Source organism: Zootermopsis nevadensis, unplaced genomic scaffold (genome assembly GCF_977971745.1).
Source record: "Zootermopsis nevadensis isolate Lab colony 2312 unplaced genomic scaffold, Znev_1.0 Znev_ptg000020l, whole genome shotgun sequence".
Lineage (NCBI taxonomy): Eukaryota > Metazoa > Arthropoda > Insecta > Blattodea > Termopsidae > Zootermopsis > Zootermopsis nevadensis.
Genome location: NW_028259152.1, coordinates 3,604,106 through 3,620,377, shown reverse-complemented (window position 1 = coordinate 3,620,377; position 16,272 = coordinate 3,604,106). Strand labels below are relative to the sequence as shown.

Genomic DNA, 16,272 nt, shown 5'->3' with positions numbered 1-16,272 from the left:
TATTTTTTTACGATATGTTAAATAAGTTCTATTTCTTGTCTGATTGCTTTGGTTTTCATTTCCTATTATCCTTCAACCTGCAACAGTTCGTAGGAACCATATTTCAGCTGTTTCAGTTCAGTTACCATGTTGTTTATCTTGAGTCCAGCACTCTGATCTGCAGCACTGTTGGTATAGTCAGTACTTAATAAAATTTGAAGAGAATCTCTGTTCTTGCTCTACCAGCTAGCTCTTTTTCTAATGTACCAGACAGAAATTAAAAAGTACTTAGTTTGATAATAAAGTCACAATGATGTTATATTTTAGGTATTTAAATGTTCTGATTTGTTCAGTTGCTTTGTCATTCAACACAATTTTGGATCTAATTGGTGATATTGTACTTTACACCACGAATATATGTTGCTGTTATAGAATGAAAATGTTTGTTGAGTCCACGTTCAACTTTCAGAGCTTGTTTTGACTGTTGTTAATATGTTTCCTTTGAATTGTAAGTAGACTTAAAACATTTAAATTTTGATTTAGACCTTTGAAATAAGCTGATCACTTTTGATCCTTTATTCATGAAGGCTGACATATCTGCAATGTGTTGTACAGGGAAGTGCACAGGTTTACCAACATGGAGAGGTGATTCACTTACCACTGTACTATACTGCTAGCAGAGAGCAATTTGTGGTAAGTTTGGATGTCCCGTGTGCTGGAGACCAGGATAAATGGATCCAGATAGGAGCAGTTTTCTTCTTGAGAAGTTAAATTAACAGCTCCAATTTCAGGTAACTCATATTGGATCTTTTAATTCAGTCTTGCAATTTTTAGGACATACAATGTAGTATGCACTAAAAAAGTAAAAAATTATTTAAACTATATAAATGCACTATGAAACTCTCTGCATTGGACAGCAATGTGAATCATCTTTTGAAGATAGAAGTTGAGTTCTGCATTACTGATTACTGTACTAGTCAGTTTATCTTGTCATACTCACTATTTTTGTGATGTTAAGTTTTTGTTAATATTTCACCAAAATATTTACGCATTTACTTGGTGTGCATTAGCCATTTCATTGTTGTGGCATCTAATATGGAAGCCCTGTGGAAACTCCGTCCAGTTAGTAATTTTAGAATCTGTGTACCAAAATAAATGTTCTTTATGTAACTGTTTAAACTATAGGTATACATGTTACCAAGTTAATATGGTATTCTGCGTGATTAAACATTATATGAAAAGACTTTGAAAAATACCTATAATAAATATGTTCCTAAATTAAATTTTGGTGTTTCAGTATAACCTGTTTCCTCTTAGATCTCATGTTCTGTTAATGAATAATTATCACATCCTTCTCAGACATGCAAATAATGTTTCAGGTGAAGATTTCTGTCTTCTGGGTTGTTGCGCTGTGTAGTCTGGTCGATGCCCTGATGACGGAGGCAGTATGACCTCTGAAACGTTGGTTAACATTGACCAGACTACACAACGCAACAACCCAGAAGACAGAAATCTTCATACTCACCGCTGTGAAAACCTCAAATCTTACAATGTTTCAGGTGTTTTTTCTTCATTAAGATAAAGGCAGTCTTACTCAAAATTCCCTACATAATATGTGTGGTGAACAAACTTTTCTCTTTACCAAAATATACTTTTGTGAAATTAGGTTTTTCGCACACTGATCAAAAACATAATTGACCTACCAAGAAAATTACCACCAATAGTTGGTTATTGTGCAGAAAGGAACTTCTCTCACAATAATTCAACTTTCCTACAAAAAGGATATTAACTTTTAATTCCCCGTGTTGTTTCCTTTACTGAACCATTCAAAACCCAACCTATTATATATCCTTTTCATGTGTTTGTTTTGAAATTCTGTCAGAATGTTTTGTAATCAAAGTGGTGCCACTGATGGCACAACTCAGGGAAAATACTATGAAGAATACACAACAAAATTTTAGGTTTTCCCTATTTGTGTGTGTTGTTGTTATTGGTACACATAATACTTATATGATATTATTAAACTAATTTAGGACCAGACCACATTAATTCCCAACTTATTTTATTTTTTCCAAAAATGAAATTTTGCAGTGAGTATGATAACAAATGTCACTGAATAAAGTGGTTATATGTGACAGAAAATGATATAGCAGCACTGTGGCATGTAGGCTGGAGTCTGCTCATTCATGCCAAGACATGCATCTCCCTTACACATACCAGAATTGTTGCATACATATGTAACACAGGACAGCACAGTATGTACGAGGTTTCAAAGTGGATAACTGTTATCACCTTGATCAACATACAGTCACATCAGTTTCAAGATTAATATGAACAAGATTAGAAGGTTGAGTCATTACCTATAAAATGCATATAACTACATGATAATTTGACTTAGAACAAAATGTATCACCATCAAACTTCAAACTCATGTCAAAAATGTTTACAGTAAGGTTCTACTTTCTACCTTTGCAAAGCATATGATGAACATTATAATTATTATAAAAAGAATGCCTCTGAAATGCTAGTATGCTCTCATATGGATTATGTGTACAATTTTCCACCTTAAAGGAGAGTACTGAACTGAAGACTTGGACAGGGGTACATCTGAAAACAAAGACTAGACCAATTCATTCTGTTTTATAAAGAAGATATATTTATATATTTCTTAATACAAAAATCTCATTTCCAACATTTTATATTAGCTCTTGCATAAAGAGCTTGTTTAGAGAGGACAGTACATTAGTGTTTAATGATCACAGCTCTCATCTTTTTGTGCTTTTCCAGGTTGAGTATATTAAAAAATAACTCAGAGGAACGAGATAATAGAAATATGAATGCTCAGTTGGTAGTATATTGTGATGCAACAGTTAATGGCACATGTAACATAGATTAGGAATTATGTCACTGGTTTAATTTTATCAGATAACCTAAGAAATTAAGTAAATACTGAAATAAATGAATTCTTAAATATGTTAGTTTTGACTGTTTGATGGTTCAACATCAGTTTCACTTTTTGTTGAATGGACAGGACCTAAATTTCAAGAATAATTTGAACTATAAATATGAACGTGATCAGAAGGTTGAATCAGTCCCTATAAAGTGCATATAACTATATTATAATCAGTCTGACATAAAACAAAATGCAAGCACCATCAAGCTTTGGACTGGATCAGCTGTTGATGTTCTGGATTCCCATGTAGATTCACAGGTAGATACCAATGTTTCAGATAAACATATTATCTCCTCCACCTTTAGGGCTTCATACCTGTGAATTTGCAAACCCAGAGGAACATCAATATCCTCACTGTTGTCAGAACCTCAAATCTAGATCAACTCTTGTCAAAAGGCACAACTTTCTTGCAGACTAACTTCTTCAACATGAATGCTGTGAAACACATAAGATCTAATTTGTGAGTGAATTTTAATATGCAAATAAAGAATTACATATTCCAAGTTCTCAAGTACTTTTAAAATAAAGGTTCAGTATAAATGCTGTTTGAAATTACATTCCCGTAACAGCAGACAAATATGAAAAATGATGTTTTACCCAAAATGCATCTCATCAGCAATTAATATCACATAAGAATAAACCATCAATCAGTCATGATATGAGTTTGTAATTACTAATAGGATATTTAACCTTGAAACTTGCTGGCACATAGGCAGCTATAGTATTTAATAGTAACAAAAACAAGGATTCTTGAACCCTTATATTTAATATATAATTACTTTTCTTCTTCCTAAGATGTTTTCACTTTGTGTGTGTCACAATATATAATTACATTGAAGAGACATGTGGGAAAATCCTTGACTCTTGCTTCACAACTTGTCCTGTTTTTATATCAATGGATCCGTATTCTTACATATACCTTCCTTTATCGTAAAGTTTGCTTAAATTCAGTGTAAAATGTCAGTCATGTCTCAGTCAGCTACTAAAAGAAGTCACATGGATGTAATTTCATGTTGACATTTCTTCATGTCCAGCTTTCTTTTCTTAAATTTGTATAAAATCAGTAATAAACTGAAGAGTGTCAGATTTCTGAATGACATTGCAGGATCTATCAACAGGGAAGAATAGTTTGAGACCACCAGATTTTATTTACATGTACTTAGATATTTTTAATGAAACATAAAATATCTAATAAGTAATAATGTTTAAAAGGCTGCTTGAAGTTTTCTGAATCTGTTTGGCTGGTTGTCAATCAAGTGAACCAATCTGTGTAGTCCTTAATTATTTTTGGGACATAGTTTCCTACCACACTGCAATGAACAGGAAGACAAAATCTGTTTGCACATACCAGCACTCTTACACAATATGTTTGGTAATTATGGGCTCTTTATGAGTGTGAAACTCTGGATACTACCATAACAGTCAACAGCTTCAGCTCTAAGGATGCCAAAAAGTCTTTATGAAGAAAACACATGGAATCTGTGAGCGATTTCATCTATGAATATCTTACTGTCTGTTCTACTGACCAACAAAGAATAATTACTGCATCTGGATAAAATAATACCCTAATAGGAAATGCACAGTGAAAACACTCAGTGATGTCATGAAGACAGTAATTAGTTGAATAGTGAAAATCCATTTACATCGTAAGATATTATAATACCTATCTGTAAGTGAATATTCCTCAGTGGAAGCAACAGGAAACTTAAGGCTGTGTTCAGGTATGTACCAGAATCACATAAGCAGAACGTTTTAAAATTGATTCATATAAATCAGTTACTTTGTTAAGTACTGTGTGTGTTCTTTCATTGGCTAACTAGGTAAGATGGCAGGACTTTGATACCATTCATTTCTTTTAACCTCAGAATACAAATAGTTATTTTAAAATTAATTTGTATGTTCTGATATTTTCCTGAAGATCTATAGATTGTCTATTTGTTGTAACTAATTACAATTTTCAATTTATAATTTCAGCTCATGGCTTGTCTTACCATTTGCAACTATATGCAGATGACCTTTGTTGCTTGTAGGAAAACAACTTAAATCACTTTTCTGTAGCTTCAGATTTCAAATACGTTCATTAATCTTATAATAATATATTTTTACTGTTATTTATATATAACAAGTAATGCTAATGGAAAATAAATATTTAGTAAATATTTGTCCTAGTATGTGTAGATCCATTTATTGTGCCCATAACTGTTTTCTAAAGAGTGTTTAAATTCAAATCCCAATTAATTACAGGATACAAAGTCATTTAATCTGAAAAGTTGACTCAGAATATGACAGACTATTTGTAGTCAAAGAATAAATTGTCACATTTAAGAATAATGTTACAAGAGGAAGCTTCATGATCCTCCTGAAACAAAAAGAGCAATTCCCACTCATTATAACTCACCTACTGATATTCACAAATTTTACTGCAAAAATTTATCTGTTGTGCCATCTATCCCAAAATCTTTTACTAGAGACCTCATTACTGATTCTTCCTTTAATTTGGGTACCTTGACCAAATGATGTCCTATACATATACAAATGCTGTCACCAGACAGTCCTAATATGCACAAACCACAGATGATTTTCAGTGGATTATTTTTAATTTTCCTTAATACAGAGATGCCTTCCACTCTCTATGCCATTTATCTTCCTTTCATCACCATTAATCTGTGAAGATAAAAGTCCATTAAGAGCCTTAATTAAACATGTGTTATTATTTACACACAATCCAACTGGCCACACATTGTGTTAGCATACTGCTGTACCATTAAATCTTGTAGTTCATCTGACAGCCTTTTAGTTCAGGGATTTAAACACCCTATGCTGGGTGAAGAAGCAATGTAATGTGTAATTTCACACATAATGTTGAAATTTTTGTTTTGCTTCTATCCAATCCTTTGGTTGATTTTACTTTTAAAATGTTACATCTAATTATTAGTATGTGTTCCTTCCACAAAATGGACACATACAGGCACATAGCACATCCTCTGCAAAATTACAAACTGAATTCAGATTCAATTTTGTAGAGAAGTCTACAGTAATAGTTGTCAAACACCACATGTAACTTGAATTGCGGTGATTTTTAAAAAATAAATTTGCTGCTAAAGAAAGTGGATCATGACATAAAATACAGACATCATTAAGATCCATAACTACATTTGAAGAATTTTTATATGATGAATACTTAATTAAATAAAGGAAACATAAGTACTGTCTCTTCAGTGATATCTGTAATGTGATTAGGCTGTGTGACAATAGATTTGTATCTGCAATATCTTTAAGTTCATATTATGAACATCAAGATCAATTTTATTCTGGATAGGGTCCAATGGCAGGTTTTTGTATGACAGTGGTGAACCTTTGTGTTCCATAACAGTAGGGATTTCCTTGAGCAACTCTATAAATATGAAAATTCACCATATTTCAAAATGATTCACTAGCAACCATTATGTTCTAAGATTTGTGGAACATGAAAAATTAATCTGTTTTGCATTTTCTTTTATATATCACTGCTTTTTCTTCCCTGTAAGCACACACCCATTAGTATTATAATTTTCACTTACAGTTATGGTATTTTTAACTCTGTCCTGAAGACAGAAAATAATAATCATTCATGTCAGTTTCCAAATTCTTCAGAATGTCTGTGTTGATTATTAATAAAATAATACAATAATAACATTAGCACAAGGTGTAGCATCTTATATATTTCAGATTTAACCCACAGTAATATATTGATGATGATGATGATGAAGAATTGGCATCAAACTAAAAATTTGACAGCTACTGGCAATGTTCAAAGTTAAAACTCTTACCTGGTAAATATTTTATAGCTGACACCCAACATTATGTGTAAAATATCTGTAAAATGAATAAAGGTTATGATATTATTCCTGATCTTGCAAAATCAAGGAATGAAAAAATCCAGATATTTTTGCCAAGAGTACCTATTATTATTAAACAGCTTAGGGAAAGACATTCTAAGATTTTTCATTATAGTAGTGTTGCTATATATACTGCCCACACAGGATGTGCAATGCTTAGTCCTTCATTCTCCAGAACAATTGAGACAATAACTTACAACTTTATATGCAGACTTATGGCTGTCTACCATAACAGTCTTTAAAAAAAAAACTAAATTTAATGTTCCTTGTTGTACATACAATTCTCTGGGAACAGAACCAAAATGTTCAACATGAATAATACTAAAGCTTGCCATTGGGTATAATTCGAAGTTGTTTAATCCAGTCCACATCTTCACAACATATTTCCATAGGATCCATTTTAATATTATCCTCTTTCCTCCTTGGTCTTCCAAGTGGCATTGTTAAAGAAGTTTTACCATTAGCATTGTATTGTTGTTTTCTCATTTCAGTTACATATCAAGTCCATCATAACTTCTTTGATTTAAGTACCCTAGCAATATAAGGAATGTACAAATCATATTCTTTCTCATTATATATCATCCATTCCTAACTCATTATATCTCTCTTATGTTTATATTTTTTCCTGCACAACTTGCTTTAAAATGCTTGCAATTTATGTAACATTCTCAGAGTAGATCTTATATAACAAGCATTCAAAGCAACTGGTGAAACCATCAGTTTATACATATCAATCTAATGTTCTGAAAATAAGATAAAACAGCAGGTTTTGTGAAATTTCAGGTTCTCACAATGGTGAGTAAGAAGATAGCTGTCTTCTGAGACGTTGTGCTATGTAGCCTGGCAGAAACTGGCTGACATTTCAGAAGTACTTACTGCCTTCATCATCAGGGCAATGATCAGAAATCCCAAATGATAGTCATCTTCAGTAAGTTTTGTCACTCATATAATATTGGGATTGTTCCCTTCATTTTGATTCAAGTGAAATGAAAGACTCATGTCTGTAATAGTTTATCTGCTTCAGTCAGTTATAAACAAACATCCTTCCCAAAAACTTAATGGTCAGTAGTTACCATCTCTACCTGGAAGATGGTCTCACTAAATCCCAGATTCATTATCAAATCAGCAATAATGCTATTTCCTATAAATAGCTCACTCCCTTCATCCTGATCTATAACAACAGTATCCATTTAACATTATACCAACATATATAAGTATAAAATTTTTTTAAACAGATTTATATGTGCAGCTATTTACAGATATTATAATCACTATTCACCGAAACACCAGTTCAAAAAATTTAATTTCACAATACCTATAAGTATTGATTTAACAGTAATAAAAACCAGTGGTCTGTTGGGAACTCTCAGATTCATATCCCGTGTAAATGAGTATGGTCAAAGGTTCAATCTTATAAATACTTTAGCTTATTTTGAAATTATTACACTACATCACTTCTTTTCTCTTACTCAGGCATTCAAGATTGCCATTGATATAAATGACAGCACTAGTGAAAGTTGTAATTTAGCTTCCTAATGTGGGTATCTGTAGGTATTTTAACTGTTCTTAAGCTCTCATCACAACTGGTATATCTATGCTGTTCACTAGTTCAACATAACATAAGATAGCCACTGATAAATAAAGAGAATGAAAGTTAATACTACTATTCACATTCTGAAAATAATATCTTCTGACAGAAGATAGAACTTTTCTTTGCCATATGTCATGCATTCATGGTTCTCATGCTATTATATATCTAACCCCTGAAACCAGACAACAGTAGTGTCAACCATTATTATGACACATTCTATTTTCATATGTGCATTTCTGTCACAAAACAAGGAAATAACCACTACCACTGAGCAATTTACCAATTAAACAGCTGCCTTACAATGCAGGTTAAGTTGAATGCCACAAATGAACAGTACGTCTGAAACATTCTACTTTTCTTACACTATTCACTCTCATGGATGTGCAAACTGTTTTTAAGCGCTAATATTTAGAAGTTTCACTATTATTAATGTTGCACCCAACAATGTCTATATCATAATCATCAGATTATTAAATCCAGATATTTGTCCATTCTAGATGTAAACATGAGACACATTGAAATCACACAAGATTACAAGGAGAATGCAGAGTGAACATATTAAAATATTTTTTACATATCATACTGTGGAAAAAGTACCAGTAACTAAAATGTATCAGTATATCACAAGAGGACAACATTCCCTATTCTGTGAACCAATAGTGTTAACAATTCTTGGGTTTCGATCATTAGCTACATCATGTTTTCAGTGGGTTCCAATATTTCAGCAGCTCATATTATGATGAAGTGTTCAATTACTGGAGTTTCAAAGATGGCCGTCTTCCAGACTGCATGACACAGCAACTCAGACAACAGCCATCTTCAGACTCACCACCGTGAAAACCTCAAATCCTGCATACTGGATTTTCATTTATCTAATATGATTTCATTCCTATGGTTTCTTTTCAAAATATTTGATGCAAAATTTATACACATTTTTAATTTAAATTCAGGAGAATACAATATGTGGTAAAGCAAGTAGCATTTGATTGTAACGTCATGTAAATGACCAAGAGTTAACAAATTAGACATACATCATCATATGCTAATTTAATATAGGTCTCAATGATTGGACATCAGTGATTCTGACAATAAATTATCCTGGTCTTTCACAAAGCAGAATTTATTTTGTCTGTACTTAGAATTCACAATTATAAAAATAATAGAATGGAAAGAACAAATTGCTGATTCTTTCCATAATTATTAGATAGATCATTTGATTAATTACCAATTTAAATTTATCAGCTTCGTGTACCACCTACTTTATCCTTGAGAAACAGCTCCTGGCACCAACCAGATAGGAGGTTGGTAGGTCCCATGGCAGCAAAAAGAAAAGTTCCTGTCTGTAGCAGGAGTAAAACTGATTGTCCAGCATATATAGCCACTCACTTTACTAATTTATACAAGCTACCAGTAAATGCAATTTATAGGAAGCTTCCGTTGGTAGGGGTGGCATGCTTTCTCTGCATTCATTAACAGAACTTAATACTTGATACCACATGTGACACAGCAACTTGGAATGAAACAACACTGCATGTAGAAGCATAAGATATTGAATACACAGCCATCATAACAATTAGGTCATATAAGAATGAGCACCTGCAGTACCACATATTGTGCTCCCAGAATCTGAAAACTACTAAGCATAAAAAGTCCTATTTCCCTTAATGCTTTTCTGTTATTACTATTATTACTTTGGCCCCCCATCCTGCATGCTCATTCCTACCTTACCAACATTCTAACAATGCCCAAAATTATTTCATATTTTCCATTAGGTAACAAAGGCTGGACATTTCATTTGTGCTAGTTATAATTCCTCTGTGACAAAACATGGACTCTGAATCAGGACAATTATGCTCCTAAAAATGCACCAATTTTCAGGTGTTTGCACAACCCTATCTTCAGACATTCAGTTAAGAGGTGATGGCACTTATCCTGGAAAAACAGTGAGTCAGCATTAATTTCTCAGTCACATCTATTCGAGCTTTGATAACTAATGCATATGAATGATCCTATATATTTCAGTCCAGTGACTTGATAACTGCAACACTTTTTACATACAAAACTTTATATTCCAGGATATAAAATATGTTAAGGCCATCCATTTGAGAAAGAGAAAAAAACTGCAATGTCTTTAAAACTTAATTATTGCAAACTTTCTTAAATTCATTGTTGCAATAATAAAAATAGGCAGATAGCACTCAATATTCATTGCCATTAAACAATGGGAACTACCAATATCAGTCTCAAATATACAAAGAATGAATTTAATACATCACAACTTGTATTATCTGCAAGCAGAAAAGCTACATACTACAGTATGAACTAAACAGCTGTTGGCTATACCAAATACAGTTCGTAGCCCACACCAAAAGGTGGATTAATCATCTTTTGGTAATTGTACTTCAGTAATATTAATACATGTGATGTGATAAACTAGTTTCTGCAAGTAAAAATATTATGTACATTCCGCAGTAGTTATAGTACATATATTGAATGAAATTAATTACTAAATAATCCTCTGTGACTTAATAAAGAAGGTGGCGATACAACCCGCACACAATATAATAAATGATGAATACAAATTATGCCATGTATCTGTAAATCAAAAGAGATATGTTCAATTTCAATTGACATAATATATTTAAATGTTCACCATATCAAATTTTATTAGATTATACAGAGTATTAAACTCAAAATGAACAAAAGTGAAATTTTACTACTTATTCCGGGAATGAAGGAAGACTGCACTTCGGGGTATACAAAAGTAAAGACATTTCATGCAAACAAATTATAGTTAAATAGATTCACAACACAGAATAGATACTTACTGTTAAAGATTGACTAATAAAATGCTGCAGAGTTAATAGTACAGAGATAAAATGGAACTAAGGGGTTTAATAATTGATTATTGCCTTGGATAATCCTCACTTGTCTCTCCTTCCCCCTCTTAAAAGAGAGATGTCAGTCTATCCCAAAATGATTGGCACCAAATTAATGGGATTATAGACTGTACGTAGAAAATACTTTATAACAATTATGCAAATATGTATAAACTTCATTTTTAATACAACCATTGGTGTTCACCAGAAACACAGAAGCTATGTCATGTAGATTGGCCACACATAAAGAGTACTACTTCCATCTCGTATAGTTTCTAATGGGTCCCGTGTGTAATGCAGTACTTCTTCAGAGACTGCCTGCGCAGCTGCTGACAGTTGATGATGAGTATGGGACTGTCTTGTTGCAACAGCTGGCACTGCAATATTGAGGTTGATGGGTTGCTGCTCAACAATTGGATCTCCCAGACTTTCATCTGGTAAGATGCTCTCTGGTCCACCACTTTCTTGTTGGATGGTGATTTCTGTGACAGGATTCAAATCAGAGATGCTTTGGTGTTCCACAGTAATTGTGTGGTTGGGAGGAAGGCTGCCATGAGCATCCAACTGATCTGGATCCAATTCCGGGTCATGCTCTTCCAGTTTTGGTTGACCATGAAGTAAGTTTTGATGGATATCACTCCCACTACCGGATGATGTGGTAACAGAACTGCCATTACTTCCACGATGCCTATCACGGTTGTGTGTATTGAGATGGCGCTTCATGTCAGAACGGACACGAAAAGGTTTTCCACAGACTTCACAGGGATGCGGCTTTTCACCTGGAAGTCAAGTGGGATATTGGGTGCCTTATGTCTGTAACACTTCTTAAGGTAACTAATAAATTAAATTTAAATGTTACTTTGTAACACCATGTGCCATAGTACAAGCCATCACAATACAGCTGACAAAACTAATTCAGTTTAGAGCTAATTTCATTTTTGTATGTTTCCTTGAATCCTTCATCAGCATGAAAACATGTAGTAAATGCAAGTCATCATTTCCTCAACTACCTAAAGCCATATTATCTAATGGATTAAATTTATTTTTATCAGTTGTGGCTTCAACATATAACTGGGTACTAAACACATAACAGGAATAATGTAAGTAGATACTAAAGTATGTAAACTAAAAAAAAGGACTCCTTACCATTTGTAACAATGAGCTTTTTAAGCCTTCATTCTCCATCATAAAGATATTGCTGTATACCAGTGCCTGAAAGGAAACACATACCTGTATGTATCCTACGGTGGTTCTGGAGATAGGATGAGGCACGGAAGCTCTTGGCACAAAACTCACATTTATAGTTCTTCTCTCCAGTATGGATGCGACGATGAACTATGAGCGAGTACTTGCGAGCAAAATCCTTTCCACAATATTCACACTGATAGTTTTTCTCCTCTGAATGAATTGAGATACAGTGATACTTAAGGTCACCCCACTGACGAAAGTGTCGGCCACAAAACTCACATTTGTAGGGTTTATCACCAGAGTGCAGACGCATATGTACCTGCAACATTCACACACTGTACACACATGACAGAACATGTTGTTGTGCAACCTTACCATTCTCTTTATTGGGCAGAGACTACAAGGCTGTTGTAGGCTAGATAACCACTGGCTTTTGCCAGGACATATTATATATTGTTCACATGTAAATAAAGATACACTCCTTCTGGATATAAGTTCCTTAACTAATCTATTAAAAATGAGAATACTGAAATATTTTTTTGTTAAACGATTACCACCAAACTACAGAAAATGGTTAATTACTCATAAACAAATGAATTACAAACAGAAACAAAACAATCTAAATTTTTATTTTGGTATTGGACATTGTAGAAGTCTTAATGTTAGAAAGCCTGAAGAGAAAAGACTACTTGGAAGATGTAAGTATAGATGGGAGGATAATATTAAAATGGATCTTAGAGAACTATGGTTTGGGGATATGGATTGGATTCATCTGGCACAGGACAGTGTCCAGTGGTGGGATCATGTGAACACATTAATGAATTTTCCAGTTCCATAAAAGTGGGGAATGTATTGGTTAATTAAATGTAACATTATTGCTTGGGCCAAATTACTTGCTAGCTTACTTCCATAGAGCTGTAGATAGGTGCAGTCAACATAGCCTGGTTGGTGCATATAACGGCCAGGTAGGATGACAGCTGTTTAAAAAGACTGATTCTACTGTCACTGTACTGTCTATTGTCCATCATCAGGGCAATGAGTGACCTGATGATAGAGGCAGCAAGCAACTCTCAAATGTTGCTAAACTTCTTCCACATTAAATGGTGCAAAAACCCAGAATACAAGGCAGTGTTTTTGAAAAGGATAGGAAAAGTGTGGAGGAGTGCACACAGTGTGTATCACCTTGCAGTTCACCCTGTGCCAAGACCTCAAATAATCTAGTCCCATCAGTAGCTTCTCAAGAAGGACTCTGCTTCATAAAGTTGGTATAATTTTAGAATTGAAAGACATTAATAAGACAGAAGTGACTTATTTCTTTGGCTTTTGGAGGTATAATCTTAAGACAGAATTCAACTGTGACAGCCATTGATGAAGAGACTATATATTATTCTCATCACAAATAAACACTGCACTGAATAATCTATGTATAGACAACTTACTTTTAGTGCACTTGCTGCAAAAAAGCTTTTTCCACATACTTCACACTGATGTGGACGTTCACCAGAATGACTTCGAAGATGATAAACAAGGGAGTTACGGTGATTAAACATTCGACCACACTGAGGACATATGAGATGAAGTCCTGCTCTCCGGGATCTTTTTCCAGGCAATCGTCTCTTTGGGGATAAAATTTCACCCCTACCTCTTGGTTCTGGTGTAAAGTCCAAGTGATCTGTTTGAACATGCTGCTCCAACTGTGATTTGGTCTCATATACATCACCACACAACTCACAAATGTTGTCAGGTTCATCTAGATTTTGGTGATTGATATGAGGATGATGGTGTTGCTGTTGCTGATGATGATGCTGCTCTTCTATTTCTTGAAGATCAGCTTCTGCTGCATGTAAATCCTCCTCACGATACCATTCCTTCTCGTTGTTATTTTTTAGACCCCTGACAATTTGAGGTGATGGGATACATTCCATATCTGCTTCATCACCAGTATCCACACCTCCAACATCAACAACTCCTCTGATGCCTTCCATTAAATCCTCAGGTTCACTGAACTCTTCAATCTCCTCTTGTTTTGGGTGAGCTAGATTTACATGAGTTTCAAAGGCTTTCTGGCGTCGGAAAGTTTTGCCACACTGATTACAAGTAAGAGGAGGTGGAATTGCCCCTATAGTTGAAGCTGCCGTAGGCTGTTTGTTTTCTCTCTCTTCCTTCACCTCAGATTCTTCTTTCATAGGTGTAATTTTTTCTTTATTGTTACTGGGATTAGATATTGGACTTGGTTCTGAAATCACAGTAGATACTGTAGGCTCATAATGGGATTTCAGATGTTCAAAGAATTTGAGTTGATTGGCAAAAGATTTTCCACACAGTTCACAACTAAACACCTTCTTATTGGTGCTGTGAGTAAGACGGTGTGTAGCACATGCAGACTGGCTGCTAAACTGTTCCCCACACTTCACACATTTATAACCTTTGGTGTGAATGCTTCTGGCAGGAGAGGCCAAATTTTTTAGATTTTTTAGCTTACGCGGAATACGTTTTTTATGTGGGAGACTTCTCCTAGAAGGTCTTAAGTCACTTTCAATATCATAGTCAGAATCATTATCATCTTGAAGAGGTTCATCACTTTCATCACCCAAATCATCTTCTAAACCCTCACTTTTCACATCATACTCTTCCTTCAGAACATCATCATCTTCTACAGTAGTCCCAGACACTTCATCTATTAACACAGTCTGCTGTTGTTCCTCTTGAGGCTGTTGCAACCGATTTACCAGTTCCCCCGTTCCTTGTTGAATCACATCCTGCCGTTGTGTTACATCTTGAAGGTGTGGTCGAACATAGCGGCTTCTGATAGCCATGGATTGACTTGAAAGCACTTTCTTCAGAGGGGGCAAGGGTGGTAACCTCATTTCTTGTTGCTGATGTTGTGGCTGATACATCTTCATGATTCTGTCTCCTTGATGGTGCTCTAAGATATGCTGTTGTGCAGTATTAGCTGCAGCAGCTGCTTCTTCTTCCACAGCTTGTATATAGCTAGACACCATGGCAGCCATTGCGGGTTTGTCCACTGACACACCTGTAACTGGTGACATTGGTGTCATGGTTGTCATGTGATGATGATCTCCTATAGAAACAGGTACCTGGACTTTAGTTCCAAGGTGGCCGGCAGCAGTAATGAGACCTGGCAACCCCCCTGGACTAACAATCACATTTGACTCTGAAGTTACTACTGAATGGTGTTGTTGCTTTTGTTGTTGAACCAGCTGAACAGCAACCAATGCTGCTGCCAACCGTCGATCTTCCTCTGTTAAATCATGAGTCAGGAGATCATCTTCTGCATCATAATGTTCAGGTATGTATTGTGGAAGTGTGGCACGATCCAAAGGAGTGTGTTGGGAGAAATCTTGAGGGTGTGGAGGTGGAGGAACCATCATGTCAACAACCATACCACCATGCACAACATGGTGTTGCATCAATTCATCACTCATTAAAGTTTGAGGAGCTGGTGATCTACAGTCCACTAGCCCCTTGCTCAGAGTTTCTGGCACACGATGTATATTAATATATTGAGCACTTATTAATTCTGGGGGTGGTTCGTCATCCTCATCACCTTTTACTGTACCAGTTGTGTTAAGTTTCACCACATCTGTTCGCATTTGAGTTACCATCTCCACACTCTCAAGGAGTTCTTGTGATCGCCCTGAGTCATCCATGTCAGTTATCTGACCAAACAATTCTCCGTTCAGTGAAGTTCGTTCATTCTGAAACATTACAATAGAATTCTGCAAGTTGCTCCTACATTACAATAATTAATGCACAAATAATAACTAATAGTAATGCGAATGC

The 16,272-nt window shown here is 34.7% G+C and overlaps 2 protein-coding genes across 7 annotated transcripts in view; one reads left to right on the top strand and one right to left on the bottom strand.

The window, feature by feature from the left end:
• The window catches only part of btv (dynein cytoplasmic heavy chain beethoven), a 78,007-nt gene extending 68,493 nt beyond the window's left edge, over nt 1-9,514 (top strand). For 5 of the 6 annotated variants that reach the window (XM_087352148.1, XM_087352149.1, XM_087352144.1 and 2 more), the window contains one exon: nt 595-1,262. In XM_087352148.1, the coding sequence (XP_087208274.1) occupies nt 595-750 (156 nt within the window). In that variant the 3' untranslated portion in view covers nt 751-1,262. Of the gene's footprint in view, nt 1-594; nt 1,263-7,593 lie in introns of those variants that run through there. The other variant, XM_087352146.1, reaches the window with a different exon arrangement.
• LOC110826838 (uncharacterized) overlaps nt 2,613-16,272 on the bottom strand; it is a 14,359-nt gene continuing 699 nt past the window's right edge. Inside the window, exons 2-4 of the mRNA XM_022057883.2 lie at nt 13,908-16,187; nt 12,511-12,787; nt 2,613-12,059 (exon numbers count right to left, since the gene is read on the bottom strand). Coding sequence (XP_021913575.1) covers nt 11,500-12,059; nt 12,511-12,787; nt 13,908-16,139 — 3,069 coding nt within the window. The 5' untranslated portion in view covers nt 16,140-16,187 and the 3' untranslated portion in view covers nt 2,613-11,499. The remainder of the gene's footprint in view (nt 12,060-12,510; nt 12,788-13,907; nt 16,188-16,272) is intronic.